This window comes from Enoplosus armatus, chromosome 21 (assembly GCF_043641665.1).
Source record: "Enoplosus armatus isolate fEnoArm2 chromosome 21, fEnoArm2.hap1, whole genome shotgun sequence".
Lineage (NCBI taxonomy): Eukaryota > Metazoa > Chordata > Actinopteri > Centrarchiformes > Enoplosidae > Enoplosus > Enoplosus armatus.
Window position 1 is genome coordinate 9,867,981 of NC_092200.1, and position 20,077 is coordinate 9,888,057.

A 20,077-nucleotide genomic window follows, 5' to 3' on the forward strand; every position below is an offset into this window, starting at 1 on the left:
TCTGGCAAAAACATGACCTATTCAGTAGACCGTGTGCAGAAAACCTATTCAACAATTTCAAATTCCTAAATTACATTTAATATAATCTAATAAGTTTCCTCTTCCTAAACCGCTATACTGAACACCCTCCAATTTAAGACATGGCTTAAATAATGGTAAAAGAAAATCATTATAAGAAGTGGTGCCAAAGCTCATACACATGAGAAAAAACAGACACCTCCGCTGTCCCACTGAGACTGTCTCCTCTGTGAAACATGACATCAAAAATATACATTTAGCCATTACAATACCATAAAAAAGACATGACACAAACCCAGGCCAAAGCAGCTGTCTGTAAAAAAGGGCAGACTTGGTGAGTGTCTGCTTCGATGGAGAGCAGACACGTTGGGTGAATAGACTCCAGTGTGTACGGCTTCTGTTTCTGCGCTGCATCACTGCCACAGTATAACCTGACGAGCTAGCCACTCTGCCGGAGTGTGTACCTCCGAGAGCCAAAGTGTGCAGGGAGTGACTCCGCAGAGACATCTCATACATGGCAGCTGATTCCCTTTGAGCCTACGCAGAAGCTTGAGTTTGTTGTTCCATTATGTAATGCTTTGACAGGCCACACTCAAATGACTGACTGGTGCTAGGTTAGGTATATGTGTTCATATGTCGGGCTGCAGGAAAATACAGGCAAACAGCAGCCAGAGCATGAAGGGAATCAAAGCCACAGGGAAATTGAAATTTCATTAAAAAGTATAAAACACCCACATACAGCACTTGTTTTTTATGTGTTTTATTTTTTGTTTTTGCATGAGTCCTGACTGTATTTCGTAGTTTCTTCAGGGACAAAAGAAGAAACTGAATAAAAAAGCACTCCCAAGAGAAATCACAGATAATGCTACCCTTAGCAGTTAAACATAAACCATAAACCAGTAAGTACTAGACATGCACAAGAAAACATTTCCAGGTGAAATCCAAATCAGCTCGTAATTCAGGTTTAATTGGCAGATGTGTTGATTTGATTGAAGAGTTTGTCCTTAATGACTTGAGACATCAGGCCATGAATCGCCTCTATGGTTGTCTTGCAGCTGAAACAAACCAGTGAGAAATGGAGATTAGTTCAATTCACTCAGCATAACAGACACATCATCTATACTGGTATCAGAGACTTGACTTTCACAAGCAATAAATAATGAGGGTTTTGTTTGTCATTTGTAGTACTATGTCTCTATCTGTGTATCAGATATTACTGAAACTAGTTTTAATAAAGAGACAAGTAGGCTTAGTTTGTAATGGAAAATGCAATAGTGCTACATGCTTACATCTTGGTTTTTCTGTTTTTAAATCGCACTAGTTGTAAATAAGGTTTGAAAATCCAATAGACTGCAGATCATGAAATGAGTCCAGAGCTGAAAGTCACTTAGTCCATTGACAGAAAATTATCAAGCAGATATTTTGCTAACTGATTAATTGTTTGAATCATTCTGTTTTATATCATTGTAACCCGGATCTCTTGTTTTGTCTGACCAGCTGTCTGCAACCCAGACATTTAAAGATCAATTAATTGAGAAAATGAGCAGCAGATTATTCAGTGATAAAAATTAATGTTGGTTAGAGCCCAAAATTAACAACATTTTAAAATTCAAATTGACACAAAACAAACTATTAACAGTCCTTCATAGAAGTGTGTAATTCCATTAAAATTATTTGTGGAAATGTGACAAGAAAATGTATTATTTGTATTAAATTGGCAAATACTGTATATCACACAGTAACAAAATCTGATGAAATTAAAGTAATACCATCAAGCACGAATCCTTTTTTAGGATTTATAATATACAGTAAGCAGTGGGAAAGCAGGCTATAGCCAAAGACAACACTGAAATTATAGTGCCCAAAATAAATTAAGTTCATGTTTAAAGGTTGAGCTTGCAGCCTCTTTTTTTCTAAGAAAAGTATTTACCTATCTCGTGTTGCTTTGGCCAGTTTGTCCTCAGACTTCCTGTCATGTGTGTCCAACCCGAGCATAAAGCTGCCTCTGCCCAGCTGGGCCTCCGACTGCTCCAGCTTCTCCGACAGGTCAAACACCTGGCCTGTGGTGTAGTCCGAGTTCTGGCCATCCAACAAACACACACACACAGAAACCCATTCATGCACAATTTACCAACAAAAGCTAGATAACAGATTTTCCACAAAGAAGAAGAATTTTGCAGGATGGCAACAAATCTGTCTAACAAGCTGTAGGAACACTTTGTGTGTTGTGGTGAATGAAAAGAAGCCAGTGAAAAGTTTGCTTAAGGTGAGGCCGTGTTTTTAGTGGAAAAGGTAATTAAAACACAATGACACAGGGGCCCCTGACTAGGGTGACAGTGTAGCAACTGACAAAGCCTGTCACCCCAAGGAGCAGCTCGTTCTTGACATCTAGTCAATTCATCTTCATCCAGAATGCCAAAGAGCTAACTGTTTGGATAAGCCTGATGCCTATTTAGACTGTTTAGTCAAGCTCAGGACAGACTGACTGCATCCACAATGGGAATTCACATGAGGGGCTTTCAATCTTTAGAGTGAACTACGGGGGGAAAGGAGATGATCCATGGTGAACCATGACAGCATCTGTATCACTGATCACTGGCGTTGGGTCCAACTTTAATAATTATCTTGTTGTTAAAAAGTTTAAATGAAGCTTATTACTAAAATCAATAAACAGGGAATCTTGACTACTAAGCAGCAATAAATCACAATATCACAAGCGGGTGACCACATGTCTCCATGAGTTATGATGTAATAATTAACCATAAATCAAAATGTCAAACAATTAGCAAACATTTTGCGTTTTGAAGTTGCCTACATACCGTGAGGAGACTTGAGGAACTTAAGGTATTGACCCAATATTTATTCCAAAGGAGTTCCAGAAGCTTTCTATCAAGGGAGGACTTGAAGTAAGTTACCTCCAAGGCGTAATACCTAAATAAAACAAAATCAAAGCAAAAACATGAGCATGCACAGTCATACAATTAAGAGTACACTATACTTAAGTATTGCACTTAAACATTTAAAAATATAATTTACATGATATGTATGTTGTAAGTATTGATATAAATATCTCCAATATGGTGACAACACTTTAATATGCATACTAATACTTACTGTTTACAGTGAACACCAAAGTCTTCAATCTTGTTCAATGGGATTGTCTGGTATTCTGAGGGTCCTTCATCAGGAGGTTTGTAACCCTGAAAATTCAAAGAGGAAATGCTGAGAAATAACAACCAACGAAATAGCTTTTCTGTTACATGACCAGATAATTGCTACACTAATAAGGAATAAAGTAATGAGATAGACAGGCAAATACAAGATCACGAATTCTAGTTTATTTACTATAACAAATATACAACAATAAAAAAACATTTAAAAACTAGAAACATGAGCAAAATCACACATGTGCATGAACCATTAACAGCAAATGACTGTATTACTTTTAGAATTATAATCTTCGGAGAACCGCTATTATATAGTCTATATAGTCTTTACCTTTGGGTAGGTCCTGAAGGCGCCAAGGTTGACTTTCCCTGCAGAAATAGTCCGAGTGGGGTCGATCTGTAGGAAGCAAGATACAGTAGAACAGGAAAACAAAGTCAGGGGTCATACAAACCTCCAGGGACCATTCAAATCTGGCCACCATGAGCCTTTTACTGTGGCTGTCAGTGTGCTGAAAATACACACTTAATTATATGACGCCCATGGCATTAAGCACTGCTAAACCAAATGAAGTGTAAATAGCATATATGGTTGCAATAGCAAAATATTCATCAGTACTACATGGAAACCTACAACTCATACATCAACAAGCTCACCCCCTTCTCAGTTACACCCACATTAACTTTAGTTGCCATACTTAGAAAGAAAAGACCTTACTTCCCTGAATACCATTTTAATGGTGCATTTAGAAATCACAGCAAAAGAAGCATTTAGCTTGAAATGAAAAATGATTACTATTTCCACAGTCTTACCACAACGGCCACAAAAGGCTCCTGAAACTGCTGGTTGAGCATCTGAGTGCTGACATCTATGCCCGAGAGCCAGCATCCATAGCCTGGGTGACTGTGATACCAGCCAATAGCATTCTCCAGCCGGCCAACCTGAGGGATTAGAGATAGAGATATTGAAAAATATACAGACAGAATGAAAATATCAATCAAGTATTATTATTGCAGGACAGGGAATAATTGGCATTTTTTTATGAATATGCCACCTCAAACAACTGTCAATTTGGCAACAGAATTAAAGTATGATTTATTTTTGAAGCAGTGTTTTACACCATTACTTGCAGAAATGAATTTGAACAACACGGGTGAAATAGTGGAGGGATATGGATAACAATCCACTTGCACGATATATGTAATTTCATATTGCAATATCAATATATAGTGATTACACTACATTTAAAAATCAATTTAGAAACAGTTTATGGATAAAATAACCAGACAAGAATGTTTGGTTTTGACTAAACCAGTAAATGAATTCCCCTGCAGACCTAGGTACTATAAAAGGTTCAGAAAAAAATATTTCATAAAAGTATGTTTTCTACAGAAAGTGATGCCCTAGAAATCAAAATAATGTAACTGAACAGTGTGTATGCAGAGTTTAGTCCCTCCTTTCTTAATCATGAGATCTGTGAGATGGAAGTCAGTGTCCGACCTGTTTGGCATTTTCAATGTAGGCAGCCATGTACTCATATGCTGCAGCCTGGGCGTTGACTCGAGTTTCTGTGCCCTCCACAGGCAAGGCAAAGCTGTCCATAATAATCATGGTTTCACCATCCACCTTCCCCAGCATAAGGCCCATCACCTCCAGGTTTCCTCCAGACCTGGCATGCATCACCATCTTCAACAGGGCCAGGGCTGAGATCTTGCAGTACTTAAAATAGTGATGACTATGGGTCAAAAAAAGATATACATTATATAAATATATTCCATATCAGGCATATTAAGTGTATTAAGGAGTAGATGCAATTTCAATACACACCACACACACTTTGCTGTACTGTTGTTGACAAACAAACCAATGCTAGTATATAGCTAAGCTATCAAGGGTGTTCTCACAATAAACTAACGTTACAATGACACAACATACGACACCACCGCAACATTTAGCTTATCAACACTGAAACACTAAAACTGAACACTAAATACAACATGACCGTTCTGTTCTGTACTTACTCCTTTGTCCATGGCTTTGCAGCGAGGATTTCTTGTTGCTGCTTTTTGTCATATTTGTAAATTTCGTCTATGCTCTGAACTTCCTGCATGCTGTTCGATAGCTCCCATGTTTTCTGTGCCGTGCTGCTCCCCGCCATGATGAATTATCTAAGCAAAAATAAAGTGTCGTTGAAACCCCTATTTCTGCTGAAATGAGCGGAGAAATGTTATATTTCTCCAAAGATTTTGATACCGTAATAGGGCCTAATGTCCACTTGCTCAGGGAGCCATGACAGTGAATGAATATACCACATGCAATCGCAGGGGACGTGGTCTTAATTATACACAAATATGACGCTGACATGTTTGTATAGCACATAACACGTTTTAATATTAAAATTGAACTATATATAACAATAACATTCCACCTGAAGCGATTTTCTACCTATTTGTATCCCTCATATTAAAGTACAGTCACCCCTCCGACAGAATGCATGGTTTAATCCTGGGAGGACTTCAACTAACCGTTGGGGACGCACTGACATCTAGCGGCGTTTTTCAGAAAAGCAGGTTCGCTCATGAAGCCTTTTGCTCTCAGGTCCTTGGCACTGTACTTTTAAGTGAGTGCTGAGGCATTTGAAGAATCGAGCAGCTGATGTTCATTAATGAAATAAAACTCTTGGCGACAACGCCGACAAGCAAGGTTCAAAGTGCTACTAAGGCTAGCTGGCACTTGATTTCTAGCGTTTGTTTTTAGGTTAGCTGGTAAGATTGATTTCCGCTGGGGTTTATAATGTTAAAACCGCTTCAGCAGACAACGCCATTAAAAGACAGTATTACTGACTAATGCAACAACTATTAATCAGTGAGACTGACTGGTCTAAAATATACTTTCTTTGTTGTAGAGCTTCGTTTTGCTAGGTTAGTTAGCTTCTCCTAGAGGACCTTTTGTGTCACGGTTGCCTATAGCAACAGAATGATGCTTTGCGCCTTGCTGACAATCTAGGCAACGTTTTCGTCTGTGAGGGCAAATTATTTAAATATGAATAATATTTATACATTATAATGCTATATATATATATGACTGAGCTGAGTTTCAGCTGAGCTTTGAAATCATTACAAACGGGTTCAGTGATCACCTTGTTGGATGTACATTGATGAACACAGATGGTACGTTTTTCGAGGAGCTTGAAGAGGAAACACCCGAAGAAGTGTGATACATCATACATATATGCAAATCGAGGTAGCTATGTGAAATATCAATTCTTTGATGTTTACCACATTGTTATTACTAAAGAGCAAATATACTGAATGTTTAACATCATGTGTAACATGTTCTCTGTTGTCAAGGGCCAATAATATAAACAACACTGTGTGGATATGCCTCCAGCATCAGCAGCGCAAGGACTATCCCCTAACCCAGACAGAGGTGTTGTGCAAGTCTCTGATACTGGACAGGTTACATTCTTTGAGTATAGTGTTATGTCATACAGTTTATGTGTTATATATTTTATACTGTCCAGGTTTGGGCTTAAGTTTGCTGCTGGGAAGTGACTATGAAAGGAAGAAAAATAAACTTCAGCAGGAGCTTCAACTGGAATACAAACATTATGTTGCCAAGGTCTGATGATGTATTTGAAAACGATCATTAAGACATGTTTCACTAAGTTGCCAACGTGTTGCATTTTGTTGACTCACCACCCTGTCCTTCGTTGTCATGTTCTTCCTCAAGAAAAAGGATTTGAAAACTAGTGAACCTCATCCACAACCCCAGCGTCTCTCCCTACCTATTGATGAGAAGATATCGGTTCAGGTGTGTCTGTGTGTTTCTGTGTGCCTGGGTGGGTACTTCAGTGAGTATATTTTTGTGTGTGCGCCCCTGAGTGTGACATAACAGGAAGCTGGTAACTCTCCATGGTCATCAAAGTGTGACTTTTTCCCCCTGGCATGATGTAACTTGCTCACAACACTGATGGAGTTGATATACTGCCGAGCCTCAGCTTAAGCTGGTATGATTTGTTGATTGTACAGTGCTGTGTGTCTCATAGCAACTGCCTGCGTTTAAAGCTTACTAACAACATGTAAGAGGGTGCATGATGAGCTATCAGTGGCCCAGTGGCTTAAAGGATAAGGCCATATAATATCTATACAGGTGTTGTTTTCTGGATTCGATCACTTTCCTTCTTTGCGTGAAAATTAACAAATTGGACAAAAAAATCTGCCAAATGATGTAGTATGAATTTCTCACTACTCGCACTGAGATATATGAAACAAAAAGGTGAGCTACTGTATGTTGCTGCTTTGGAATATTTAGTTTGATTGTTATATGTGTGAGTGTTGAGTCAGATTCAAACACAGCATCGGAAATATGATGGCTGCTTCAGCGACATGACACTGAATTGGATTCCTCTCACAGGAAAAACTGAGAGAGGAGAGAAATAAAGAATACAACCTCTTCCTAAAGGACCAAGCTCAAATCAGAGGGGTAAAGAGGGGACCACCTCCTGTCTCTTCAAAGGTAATGAGAATAATCAATAAACAAACAAACACATTGATTGTTACATTTTTGCAAAATATTAGCAATTTGTTTTTCTGCTTTCAGTTCAAATATATAGAGCTCCTCAAACCTTTATAGCACTTAGGTAAAAAGTGAATGTTTTTCATATTCTGTTTTCACCTCTTCACAGCCTGGACAGATTCAAGCTTCAGATGCTGTGTGCATTTCTTCTCCAGCTTCTCCTCTGCCCATCCTCAACACCCATACAAACCTACACCCTCCTCCCAGAGAGCGCGCTGCATCCAGGAGAGATGCCGCCACTCTGACTGAGACAGTGGATAATGGAAAAAGCACAGGGACTTGGGGCCCAGGTCGTCGGGGGCGAAGGCGTTGGCAAGTCCGTAGACCTAAAGAGCCCTATAGCTCTGAGGAGGAGCTAATCACAGACAAAGAGGAGGAGTTTGAGTTCAGACGCAGGAGGAGGCCAGACAGACACACTCCAGCGCCTGAGTACAAAGAGGAGAGGAGAACCAGAGAACGCAGAGCTAACAGGTGTAGCTTTTTTCTGAGGTATGATTTTGAGCTATTTTTGTGTATCACCGTTCATATATACCATAGACAGCTGTCACCTGTCTTGTTTGTCTCTATGGCAGAGGTCCTCAGGACATAGAGGAGGTGGAGGCCCCTGGTGTTCATGATCAGAACAACAATGAATGGGTCTGGAAGTCAGAGTAAACCAGATTATTATTATTGCTATGTACAGTTATGGTCGACTGCAGCGATGAGATTTGTAATGCTGAAACAGAATTATCCAAGATAGTATTCACATGCAGAGCTGGACAGCTAATAACATCCTCCTGGAAGGTCACATAAATGTTCTCAGTCAATAAATAATCTGATTGAATGAGCCAACTGTAACACAAGACAGGTATAGATCACTGCTGCCATATGTTATTGCTCTCCAGCACTTCTCTTACAAGCTGTTGCCTTTCATTGTTTCCATTTATGCCATTAAGTTGAGCCTCGCTCAGTAAGCTGTTAACTTGTTGGGCAGTGATGGAGGGTGAGCCTTGGCCCAGCTCCAGGCAAACAATTACTCACCCCAGTTCTATCAGAGGAGCTGGACTGATTGGAGAATGATGCTTCACTCTCTGTCTTTGAGACCAGAAAGCTCTGCAGGCAAAACGTGAGGCAGTGTATGATGTAAAATGGTAGCTGGGTGTGGCTCAGAGGGGAGCTGATTGCTGTACTGTTACCCTTATATGCTGTCAGCAATTGGATGACTCTTGTGGAGTGTCTGGATCTGTATGTGGGTCTGTGTTTAATAGTCCACAAATACCAGACAGCATGAGGACGGCTGCAAGATCTAGACCGGCAACCAGCAAGGATAAAGCAGAATTTGCTACTGGACTAATGATTGGTAAATGGCATTCTTATTGCATGATGCTTTTGGACACATATTGACTTGTGGGATTATTGATGGAATTTGTCACTTGAAATCCTTTTTCAGCATCACAAGAGACAGCACTTGTATGTTTATGCTCTCTGTTGTCGTCCAGGTGTAACAGAAGAGCAGGCGGCCTCTCAGATGAGGAAAGAACAGTATAAGCAGGAGCTGCTGGAACAAATTGCTGAACAGCAGAGAAACAAGATCAAGTGAGTATTTATGCATTAATCAACATTTTCATTCGAGAGTGAGTAAAGAAGACACAAAGGATGGGATGCTGTTTTTCAGGGAGAAGAAACTTGGGCTGAGGGTTGCTGCCACTGGCGCCACAGACCCTGAGAAAGAGGTAGAGCACAATGGCAAGAACAGGCTGAAATGGAGTGCAATTTTTTTAGAAAACACTTTGCATGACATGATTCTCTAAAGATCCCATCTTACTGCAACCCAATCATCACTCATCACATGTATCAGTCCTGCATTTGTTACTGATTCTTTCACACTCGCTGAATAAAGTCTTCTAGAGCTCACAGACTATTTATCACTATTATGATGATTATATTATTTTGATCATATTATCACCTTATCTTGAGGTTTTCTCAATGTTTGTTGCCTAATTACCTTTGATGGATTTTTCATGATGCATCACCTCTTACAGCCTGACCGAATTAAGCAGTTTGGGGCTGTAAGTCGGCATTATGACAACTGGAAACAAGATGGCCCCTACAAGCCCGGAACAGATCTGGAGGCTGTTGGGAACGACCCAAATCCAAGGCCTAAAGATGGCAAACCCACTGAGGCCACAGAACGGAGAGCACCCCCAGGAAAGTCCCATGTGGACTACAGTACAGCTCTCAGTCAGCTGACAGGGAAGACAGTGCCTGGGTCCGGATCGAGAGTAGCACAACTTGTCCCCTTGCTGGACTATTTTAATGAGGACTACCACAGGGACTTCTCAAACATGCTAGGAGAGGTGACCGCTCCAAGGTAGCTCACTGTTGCTTTGTGTTCCTATACATGAATGGAATTAACAACTCTTCTGTAAATTCATTGTGGCTGCTGTGATTCTGTTTTTTCAGGGTTGCTGGTGGTCCTCCTCCTGTTCCTCCCACTGTAACTAATAATTACACGACTCCATATGACGCAGCTTATTACTACTATGGAACCAGGAATCCATTAGATCCTAATCTTCCCTATAATCAGAGTATAGTATTATTATCTTCACTTGTTTTTACCTCTTTGCCTTTTACTAGAAATCATGTATACTTTGAATTACTGCTAACTATTTTTAAAAGCATTTTTGAACTGTGTTTTTCCAACATATCAGACTGACATTGGTTTCCATTCATTTCACTGTGATGGTCCGTCAGCCATTGCTGTGTCTAGTGTCTTCACAGTCATAGACTGACTCGCAGTATCTGGCAGTTTCACTTTAGATGGGAGTAACTCACATTGGTTTAAATAAACTCCCAGACCTCTCTGTAGAGAAGTATTGCCCTTTACTGTGGAGCTACTTTATCACCTCATCAATAGCCAAGAGGACTTGGCATAGCAATTCATAAATCTCATTTTACAGCAGAACTGATTTTATTACTAAGGGGATATACAGTTTATTGGATATGAGTTCAGTAGATCCAGATGGATCTTACTTCATCCAGCTGGTCTGTTTGGTTACATTTATTTCCTTTCCATTTTAATTTTTCAGCCAAATTTCTGCCCTGATCTGAGCTCACAGACATTTTAATGTTGGAAAAAAAAGCATGCACTATGGAAGCCGAGAATGGCCGTGCTTGCAATTTGTTTTCTAATGCCATTATGCCGAGATCACAAGTTGATTAATCCATTAACAAAATAATTAACTAGAAATCTCGAGATACCAGCGGTAAAATTGCAAACATGGCCATTATCGGTTTCCGCAGTTCTTAGCTTCTGTACTAATGAAACTGTTAACTCCGTTTGTATTTATTATTTTGTATTCTTGTATTTGCTTTATTAGATGACCTGCCTAAAGGGGTGCAGCAGTCTGGGAATGTCCACAGTCCTCCTCAAAGACCACCTGCTCTTGGACCCGGTGGCCGCACTGAGTCAGTGTCTTTTATTTTTGCAATAGAATTGTATTTTTTCAGATGATAAATTCAGTTTACATAATTTCAAAATGTGATAGCTTTTACATTAGTCATAAGACGAAGGTCATGAGACGTTTTTTTCTCTCATCCAGAAGAGGGCCCTCACTGCAAAATAACTGTGTCTGTCAGTACCTCCTCATCATTTGTCACTCTGTCTGTCTGCTTCTAGAGCAACAGATCCACATAGAGCGTCTCCCCTGGATGCTGGAGAGCTTCCTGCAGACAAGTCCAGGAGGAGAGAGAGTGCACTGAGGTACCAAGAAGCACTAAGACAGCAGGTACGACATCAGATCAGATCAGATATCATCTGATCACCATAAGAAGACCCCATGCTTTCATATATAATAACTAACTTTCACAAATTAGTAACGCCAGTTTGTGACCAAGAAGTGTTTTGGGCAGTGTGAGGTTTGGGTAACTCAGTCAAAGCTAATTGTCACAATGACATGCTTATTGCTGTAACAGGCTGCTTCCTCCATGTTGATACCAGAGGAAACCCAGATATTGACTCATTCTAGGTTGACAGTTAGATACCAGATCATGGTGGAGTCAGCATTTCCCCATGGGCCAAGAAATGCACAGTAGCAAGACTAGCAGACAAACATAGACTTGCACTCCACTACTTCAAGGGACAGAGGAGGTCTCAGAAAATGCATGCATGCACTTTTTGAAACATCCTGCCATCCTTGTGTCCAGATCAAAGAAAGAGAGGAGCGTAAAAGAAGAGAGAAAGAAGAGAAGGAGCGGTATGATGCCAAGATAGAGGCCGAGATGATGGAGTACAACCCCTGGGGGAGAAATGGGGGAGGCGCTCCAATTAAAGACCAAAAAGGCAACCTTGTTAGTAAGTTGGCTTTCGCATTCTGTTTTAATGAGGTCTGCTAAACCTGCGATACTTTTATGATGATGATACAGCAATACGTTTTGGGTAACAATAAATGTTTCCATGCCCTCAGGTGACCTGAATCAAATGCACAGGATTAACGAGGAGTCATATAGGAATCCTGTGTCCAGTAATAGACAGATACAAAGCTTTTTGATGAGGAATGGACACACTCCTGGAGTCGAAGCCAGTGCTCCCCTTTTGCATCCACTACCAGGTAGTGTTCACTCTCTTGTGATTGTGTTGAGTTGTGGGAACTGGGTCCTGTCATCAGATGTGTTTCAGTGCACTGTGCACTTCGTGTGTCTCTGTATGTGCACAGTACACACTGCTCTTCTTTATAGATGGATTACTTTCTGTCTCACTTGTCCTTGCAGGTTTCGATGATCAACTGACTCCAGAGCAGCTACACATACAGGACAGATACAAAAAAGCCCTGAAACAACAGGTAGGTCCTGAGCCACAGCCTTCAAGCATGATGTACTGGTCGGACACAAGAGCACCTTCAGTGGGAGACTCATTCCTCCCAAATGCACAACAGAGCGACACAGGAAATCATTCCTGCCTGTGGCCATCAGACTGTTCAACTCCTCCCTCTGAGTGTCAGACACTCAGGAAGAGACTGGAAATCTGTATCTACTTCACCTGTTCATACACTACCTCACTATTTATTCTAAATGTTTAAGTGCAATACATATATAGTGCAATACATATATAGTCATACACTTCAGTGCAACACATACATACATATACATTGTTATTGTATATATTTGTTTTACCTCATTTCACTTAAATACTATAAATGTGTATATTTTTTATTTTCTATTTCTTATTTTTATATTTTGTACATACTTTTAGTTCTAAATTATGCTACTTTTCTACTCTTGAATGGGAGCACCGGTACTGTACAATTTCCCCCCGGGGATCAATAAAGTATTTCTGATTCTGATTCTGATTCTGAAATGGAGGGCATCAAACAAAACATGAAATGCTTTAGCATGTCTCCATTTTTAGAAAATCTGAATACTTTTTATTGGTTACAACCACGTCAGTGTTCCTGAGCACTTTGAAGATGCTGCAAATGAACTATAAATGTAACTTAACCATGCCATTACCAACAGATAGAGGAAAACAAGCGGAAGCAGGAAGAGGAGAGCGAACGAATGAGGATTGAGGAGGAGAAAGAAGAAAAAAGGCTGAAGGACCAGAGGGCTCGCATACAGCAGGAATATGAGGAGGAGGAGCAAAGGAAGCAAAAGAAGGTTGAGGTGAGGAGTTCATCTCTTTGATGAAGAGCAGTTAAGGGGGTCTCCTCACACAGGGGTTTCCACTAACAAACAGTTTTCTTTACTCTCTGCAGCATAGGCAGGAAAACCAAAGATGGATCCATGAACCTGAATCACAACTCCAGGAGGAGGAAAAGAGGGTGAGGCAGGAGCAAGAGATTGTGAAGAAGGTGCCTGAGAGCGCCAGGGAGGAGGTGCGGTTGAGTTATGAGGTACAGTAAGCCTGAAAAGTCATTGGTACTGTAGCTTGAAGTTTTATTTAAAATCTTTGTCAAATAATGTGATTCTGCTTTGCAGAGAGAGCCATCTCCTCCCATCCCAACCTTGCAGAAGAAGCAGACAAATCTTGTGCCATCCAGACCTTCCTCTGTTGTGAGCCAACTCTCCTCTAGGACTGTAAGTTACTTAGTAAACGGATGCAAATATTGTCAATATCAAGGCTGTTTTGATGTAAATATTGAATATAAAAATGCCCACAATTTCCACAACAGGAGCGCTCTGTGTCAGCTCCACACTACCGACCAGTCCCTGCAAAAATACCCCAGCTACAAGGTAAGACTGTAGAGTTATCTGTACCCCACCCCCCTCTAAAAAAACAAATGCCTGGCTGCTTGTAAATCATGCATTGCCACTTGAACATTTCCCATCATTTTCTCTGTCTCCCCTCACTCCCTCTGCTTGCATCAGATGGTCAGCAGGAAGTGATCAGAGAACTGTCAGCCCTCCGTAGGTACCTGAGGAAAGAGCAGAGACAACTGGAGGCTCAGCTGAGCCAGATAGATCGACAGGAGAGTCACTACACCCCCAACAGGTATTATAGCCAGACACCCCTGAGCAAGCAGGGGTAATTTGCGTAGGTGTAGCGTGCTCAGAATGAATAGGATCACTTTCTTACTGGCTAAAAAAATGAGCCATTTAGAGAACCTATTAGATGCTACCCCTCCAGGTCCAATTTCACCTAATACACCTCCAGATGCATTAAGGTGAAGGCACAATACTAATTCTGTCTTGTTAAATGGCAATTTTGTGTTGCTATTCGTATTTAAGGAGGCTTTCTTGTGCTCTGAACTAATGAAAGTGACCCAGGTCAAATTGGCTATCTGGTAATCTCCATTCAGATTTGTTTCAGGGACTCATTACTGCAGTAATGTAACAGCATGATCCCCAAAGGGAAATTTTCATCTGTCTTCACCTTTGCAAGATCAGCCGGGTCAGCTGCAGTGCAGGATCCAATAGGGATTCAGAATGTTCAGCAGGATATGTGGCTGCTTATGATGCACTCTAACCACCTTGAAAAACATATGTGACATAGTATGTGAGTCAAAAAAAGACAGGAATGTGCTAAAGGCTACTTGTAAAGTCTCTGCTTATATTCAAATAAGTTTACTGCAAATCATCAGAGTAATTCCTTTGAACTGGTGCCAGTTTCACTGCTTTTCCTTGGTTCCAATATAAGCTGCTTACACAGAAAGCCCAAAGCTTTGGGCCTCACAAAAGCATTTGGAAGTGTTTAACACACACAAACCAGGTGTTATGTCCTCACTATTTTAAAACAATACTCACTTAATTCCTTTTGAATCTAGCCTAATATACGCGGGGCAGCGTATCAAGTGGAACTGCATGCGGTGGTCATTGTGCACAACTGGAAATCATTCAGAATAGTGGGGACATTTTCAGAAAGGCATCTGTGTGTTATTTGAGGTAATTGCCCTGTTTAAAGTGGGGTTTTCCTCCTTTGCTCAGGCCCCGAGGACGACCCAGAGTAGATGCCTTTGAATCGGCACACAAGCGAGCTGTCCAGGCATCAACCAGGAGTCCCTCCTCTGGTGGTGCACGTGTTAACATGCAAAATATAAGGGAGTTCAACCAGCTTAAATACAGAGGTAATGACAGACACTTTGATTGACTGGACACTGGTTTTATGATATGAAACAATATTTTTATTTGCTAATCAAATGATTCATCATCAGTGGTTACTTTTTTGTGAAAGTGAAGTACTTCATCTTACTTCTATCACTCAAAAGATAGTAGTGAACTGAACACCATCCTTTGATGACAAATCAGTTTGTCCCATTGCGTTGAAACCAACTGGACACTGCTTACTTTGCCTCTGTACTCTGAACCAACCCATTTTTCCAACTTTGAGAAAGTGATTGAAAAACCCTCCAGTAATTGCCTTGGTCATGGTGTTGATGTGAGGACAGGAGATGAGGATCACTGCGGTCCTAAACCAGCTGGCGTTTGCCAGATGGTTAAGACTTTCCAGAGCCTCATCATTCCTCAGTCTCCCTGTAGCCACACAGAAACTTTAATCTCATGAGGTCATTGGAGGTGTCCATCAGTGACAGGCAGTTTGGCAGCGTAAACAGAGAATGTAATGCAGGCGACCAAGGAAATGGCTTTGGATGGGTTCCCAGACCGCGTTAATGCATGGGTCTAAAAGACACCCAGAGCTCCAGCTTGTAAGACCGAAAAATAGGAAGAAAAGCTAGTTTGTGACGAATTGACCAAATCACTTATCAAACTTCCACATATAAATTATGGATTTATGCCAGCCTCACATCTTAAAGCTGCATCAGATCCATTCCGTACAGTCAAACCTTAATAGGATGTAGTGGGAAGGATGCATCCAGGCTGTGGAGCTGCTGAGTCACAGCCAAGCTGCTGTTCCGGAGGCTGGAGGAAGAGGGAGACAGTAAGAGAGGGAGCAATGAGAAATGACTCTAACAAATAAGAAAATTGTTGGTTTCTCTTTTATTGTCTGCCTCTAGTCTATGCCTCCTGACCTCACCTTTCTTATTCTATATTACTGTGCTAACTGTTAATGCTGCATCAATAGAAGACAGACAATTGATTGCTCCCTTCCTTTTCTTTGTCAGACACAGCATCTCGTGAGGAGGTCCGTCACATGTACCCCGACCCTCCGACCGACGCACAAAGTCTGGACATCCAACAACAGGCGCTTATTCGTGAACAACAGCGCAAAATCAGGCTTATGAACAGAGAGGAAGAGCATGGTCAGTGTGCGCGCGCACACACACACACACACACACACACACATTTCATCTCAAACTACTGTTCTTTAACTCATTGCTCTGTGTTTTACTACAGACTTTTTGGGCCAGCCACTGGGCTACTATCATTCTGTGAGTGGTCATCATATTCCAAATATGCATTTTCAATGTGACAGGCTAGTCAGGCTAGCCAAGAACATGGTATGCATGGTAAGTGTTTAATTGGTGCCTGCCTGTGTTTATTTCTTCTCTCAGAGGAACAAACCTGGGCGCCACATCCACAGAGACTCCATATTGCCATCTGAGACTGCTTTTATGGGTAAGCCTGGCTAAACATAGTCTGTTTATAAAGACTGTCACTGTTCCTCTTTCCTTCTTCTGTCAAGTATGAAGAAAGTGTTTACATCAGTGGGGACACAATGTGCTTTGGGAATTGTCACTTTTGTAAGACTCCAGACGCTTTCCATAAAGGTGACATGGCTTGGGAGGTCAGCTACATACACCATCACAGTACCACACTACAACAGCCTCTGCGCCAGGCTTATTTCGCTCTTTGTCTTTGTGCCAGGCTAATTGTGGCACATGCCAGCTCCTGTCTCTGTGTTGCAGCTGGTGCCAGTGCTGGGTGCAAGGCGCATATGCCAGCTGCAGGGTGGCGATAGCACAGTGCCAGCCATTGGGAATGGGGGCAGTAGAGAAATTGTTAAAAAGCCTGGTGCATGAAGGGAGGCTTTGGAATACTTTCTGTCCTACCCTGTTCCATCCCACCCCCTTTCATATTCATCGTTTCTATATTACACATATCTGAACTGAATGAACTTTTAGGTCCCTAATCTCTGTCCAGCCGTAATGATGAATGGCTTTTGGGTTTGTCAGATGTTTACAGTGGTGATGCATGTGAAGAGCGGGTTCATCAGCAGAGACCCCCTCAGCCCTCAGAAGGTCACACAGAGAGGACAGCCCCCCGAAGGAGATATGACTGTGATGTATGGTGCCAATCAATAAATATATTCCTTTGTTTGCTTCAGGTCAAAACGATCTGAGTCTCTACAGTACCAGTTTCTGATGTTTTCAATACTGTATTATTCTAGTCCCATTAGTTTTCTGATTTGACAACATTGAACAGAATTAAGAGTTAATCTCTTCCTTCTGATCTCTTTGTACAGGAGGTGGCTGTGCCAAGGGATCAGAGGGGACCTAAGATCCAGCCAGATGCTCAGTCTTTGCAGTCGGTGACTCGTTTGAACCTTGAATCGAGAGTCAGGGCGCACAACCAGCACCGAATCACAAGACAAGACACTGGTCAACACAACAGCAGATCAGGTGAGAAGAAACAATGAACATCAGAGGTATTTAAATCAGCCGCATGCTAATAAAACAAAGCATAACAAGTCTGGCAAGTGGGGGCGTGGAGGAGTGTTGGTCCAATGACGGACTTGAGCAGTTTTCCATTAACATCTCTCTCCGTCTCTGCTGGCTTTTTAACTCTTAACTTGCCTTTGCCTAAACAAAAGAATTATGTATATGCTGAGTTTTAAGCATCCTTTAAATTCTGACTGCCTAAAGAAATGTGTGATGGTTAAGCCTCTATCCTCTCCAGAGGGGCTGCCTGGTGATGAAGAGGATGTTCTGTCTCTGCGTTCTGCCCTGGAGAGGCGTATCTCCGTGGAGACTGTTGCCACAGAGCCCTGGCTGCGGCCTGGCACATCGGATGCTGTAAAACACTCAGGGCCAAACAGCAGGATTGATGCTCCACCCTGGCTGACACACCGCGTCACATAGCACCAATTACCTGGACTGCACTGAGTGAGGCTGGTTCTTTGCCAATTCCCCTTTTCTTTGGATGCGGGTGGTGGCTCTCCAGAGAATGAATAACGTGGCTGTGTGATTACATAGCTTCAAAGGCTTGTTAGAGACCAGAGTCTGCCTGTAATAATATGAATGTCTGCTACTTTAGACAAGAACCATCTTACACAACATTAGATTGTAAGTCTTGTAAGGTGCATGTCTGTGAATGTACCACAAACATATATACGTGTTAATGTAGTTATTTTAGTTTATTTTCTAATAAAAAAAAATTATTTTTATGTTGTCCTGGCTCATCATTAACGGGGAAAAATAAACAGCTAGCAGTTTACTTAGAAGTCAGTGATTCAGCATTTCAAATCAACCAAGTTCAAAAACTTTATTGACCTAGAACCTGATTAGAATGCCAGATGATGTATTGTACAGAAAGTTGTACATAATCTTTTTTGCAACATAGAAAACTTTACATTGCTGTATCATATACATTTTGTTTTCTACATCCATGAGCAGGAATGCATCCCATTCATACTTAAAGCACAGCTAACATTTGTCATTTTCTCTATACATATAACTTTCCCCCAAACCAAAGAAAAAAAAACATCAAATATATTATCAACTTTTGATTTTGTACACAAAAGTGAAAACTAAACTCAAACATAAAAACAGACTAGTGACTCAAAAGCAGCTAGCATCATGTTGCTCTCGTATCTTCCAGTTTCAGAAGCCCAGTTATCATCAATCTCCGATAAAAACCTAAGAACATATAAAATGGAATAATTTAACCCTTCACTTTCCGCGATCTTGCTCAATTACAAATCATACTGTATAGGACAATCTGCAGGAGAAGGTACAGTCAAATAAATTATCACAAAAGTAAAATCTCCAGTGCATTCAAAAAGAGATCAAGTGCAGCAAATCCAGAGGAAAAAAATAAACAAAAATAAATGAAATCTAGTGTTATAAGATTATATTACATAGCGGCAGATCTGTACAACTAGTTTCATCCAAGAGGCTATCAATACTAATGTTAGCCATCTGCGGTGCAGACAGAGAGATCATTACTATCAACGTGTGACAAATGTCACATTTTGTAGTTACTAAATATGCCTTTTTGCATGTTGTTGAAACCATTCGTTCTTTACTTGTTAAATATACAGTAAGAAGCACACATTGTTTGAAATATATTCCTTCTGAGCAGATCAGAGATATGGATAACTGTCAGTTGGTTATCAGTAGTTTTATCCAGTGGAGACATCGCTACACCTTGTACAAGACATTACTGTTTTCATTGTGATATCAAGTACTCCGTCTGGGCTGTTTGTGTGTATAGGCGTGTCTGTGTGTGTGTGTCGCGGGGTTAAGGGTGCGGGTGGGTGGTAGCAGATAGCCGACTGATAATCAGCTATTTAAGTCAAGTGTTCGGCATAAACCACGCGGAGGGCCCTGAGGTGACACAGAGCCACAGCCGCACAGTCGCACAGATCTGAGGCGGAGGCCTCAGTAGAGCTCTGTGTTCCAGGCTGTTTGTGGTGCAGCATCACTGGGCCTCCTCCCCAGCCTCCTCCCCCACCTCTGTGTCTGCCTCCTGCCCAACATGTGCCGGCTGGAGGTCTGGTTCGGGCTCAGGCAGCTGTGCGATGTGAAACACGAGGCCGATGCGCAGGTAAAACTTTCGTAGGACCGCCCGGAGCTCGGGGATCAGGTCGAACTGCATGATCTCACACAGCAGAGGGTAGTATCTGGACGCATGAGCCTTGAACTGAAGGTGGAGGTGGGATGAGACAGAGAGAGACAGAGAGAGACAGAGTGAGACAGAGAAACCCATGTCTTGGTGCTAC

The 20,077-nt window shown here is 41.4% G+C and overlaps 3 protein-coding genes across 7 annotated transcripts in view; 1 reads left to right on the forward strand and 2 right to left on the reverse strand.

The window, feature by feature from the left end:
* Positions 1-771: 771 nt before the first annotated feature.
* cops5 (COP9 signalosome subunit 5) lies at positions 772-5,467 on the reverse strand. Its single transcript, XM_070928070.1, has 8 exons — positions 5,205-5,467; positions 4,684-4,918; positions 3,996-4,124; positions 3,517-3,582; positions 3,133-3,218; positions 2,838-2,949; positions 1,949-2,097; positions 772-1,073 (listed from the first exon to the last, which is right to left on the reverse strand). The coding sequence occupies exons 1-8, from the start codon at positions 5,339-5,341 to the stop codon at positions 983-985; spliced, it is 1,005 nt and encodes a 334-aa protein (XP_070784171.1). The 5' UTR covers positions 5,342-5,467; the 3' UTR covers positions 772-982.
* A 1,096-nt stretch (positions 5,468-6,563) lies between these two features.
* Positions 6,564-18,215, forward strand: LOC139304558 (centrosome and spindle pole-associated protein 1). Its single transcript, XM_070928495.1, has 28 exons — positions 6,564-6,612; positions 6,707-6,804; positions 6,916-6,996; positions 7,600-7,701; positions 7,871-8,232; positions 8,334-8,411; positions 9,009-9,100; positions 9,240-9,336; positions 9,416-9,473; positions 9,783-10,111; positions 10,204-10,328; positions 11,121-11,238; positions 11,420-11,528; positions 11,947-12,094; positions 12,207-12,350; positions 12,511-12,581; positions 13,255-13,401; positions 13,494-13,631; positions 13,717-13,815; positions 13,911-13,971; positions 14,107-14,230; positions 15,163-15,302; positions 16,299-16,436; positions 16,531-16,565; positions 16,689-16,752; positions 17,310-17,419; positions 17,603-17,756; positions 18,034-18,215. Exons 1-28 carry the CDS (start codon positions 6,564-6,566, stop codon positions 18,213-18,215), a joined length of 3,453 nt encoding a protein of 1,150 aa, XP_070784596.1.
* A 377-nt stretch (positions 18,216-18,592) lies between these two features.
* arfgef1 (ADP-ribosylation factor guanine nucleotide-exchange factor 1 (brefeldin A-inhibited)) overlaps positions 18,593-20,077 on the reverse strand; it is a 49,467-nt gene continuing 47,982 nt past the window's right edge. For all 5 annotated transcript variants that reach the window (XM_070928486.1, XM_070928483.1, XM_070928484.1 and 2 more), the window contains one exon: positions 18,593-19,998. In XM_070928486.1, the coding sequence (XP_070784587.1) occupies positions 19,777-19,998 (222 nt within the window). In that variant the 3' untranslated portion in view covers positions 18,593-19,776. The remainder of the gene's footprint in view (positions 19,999-20,077) is intronic.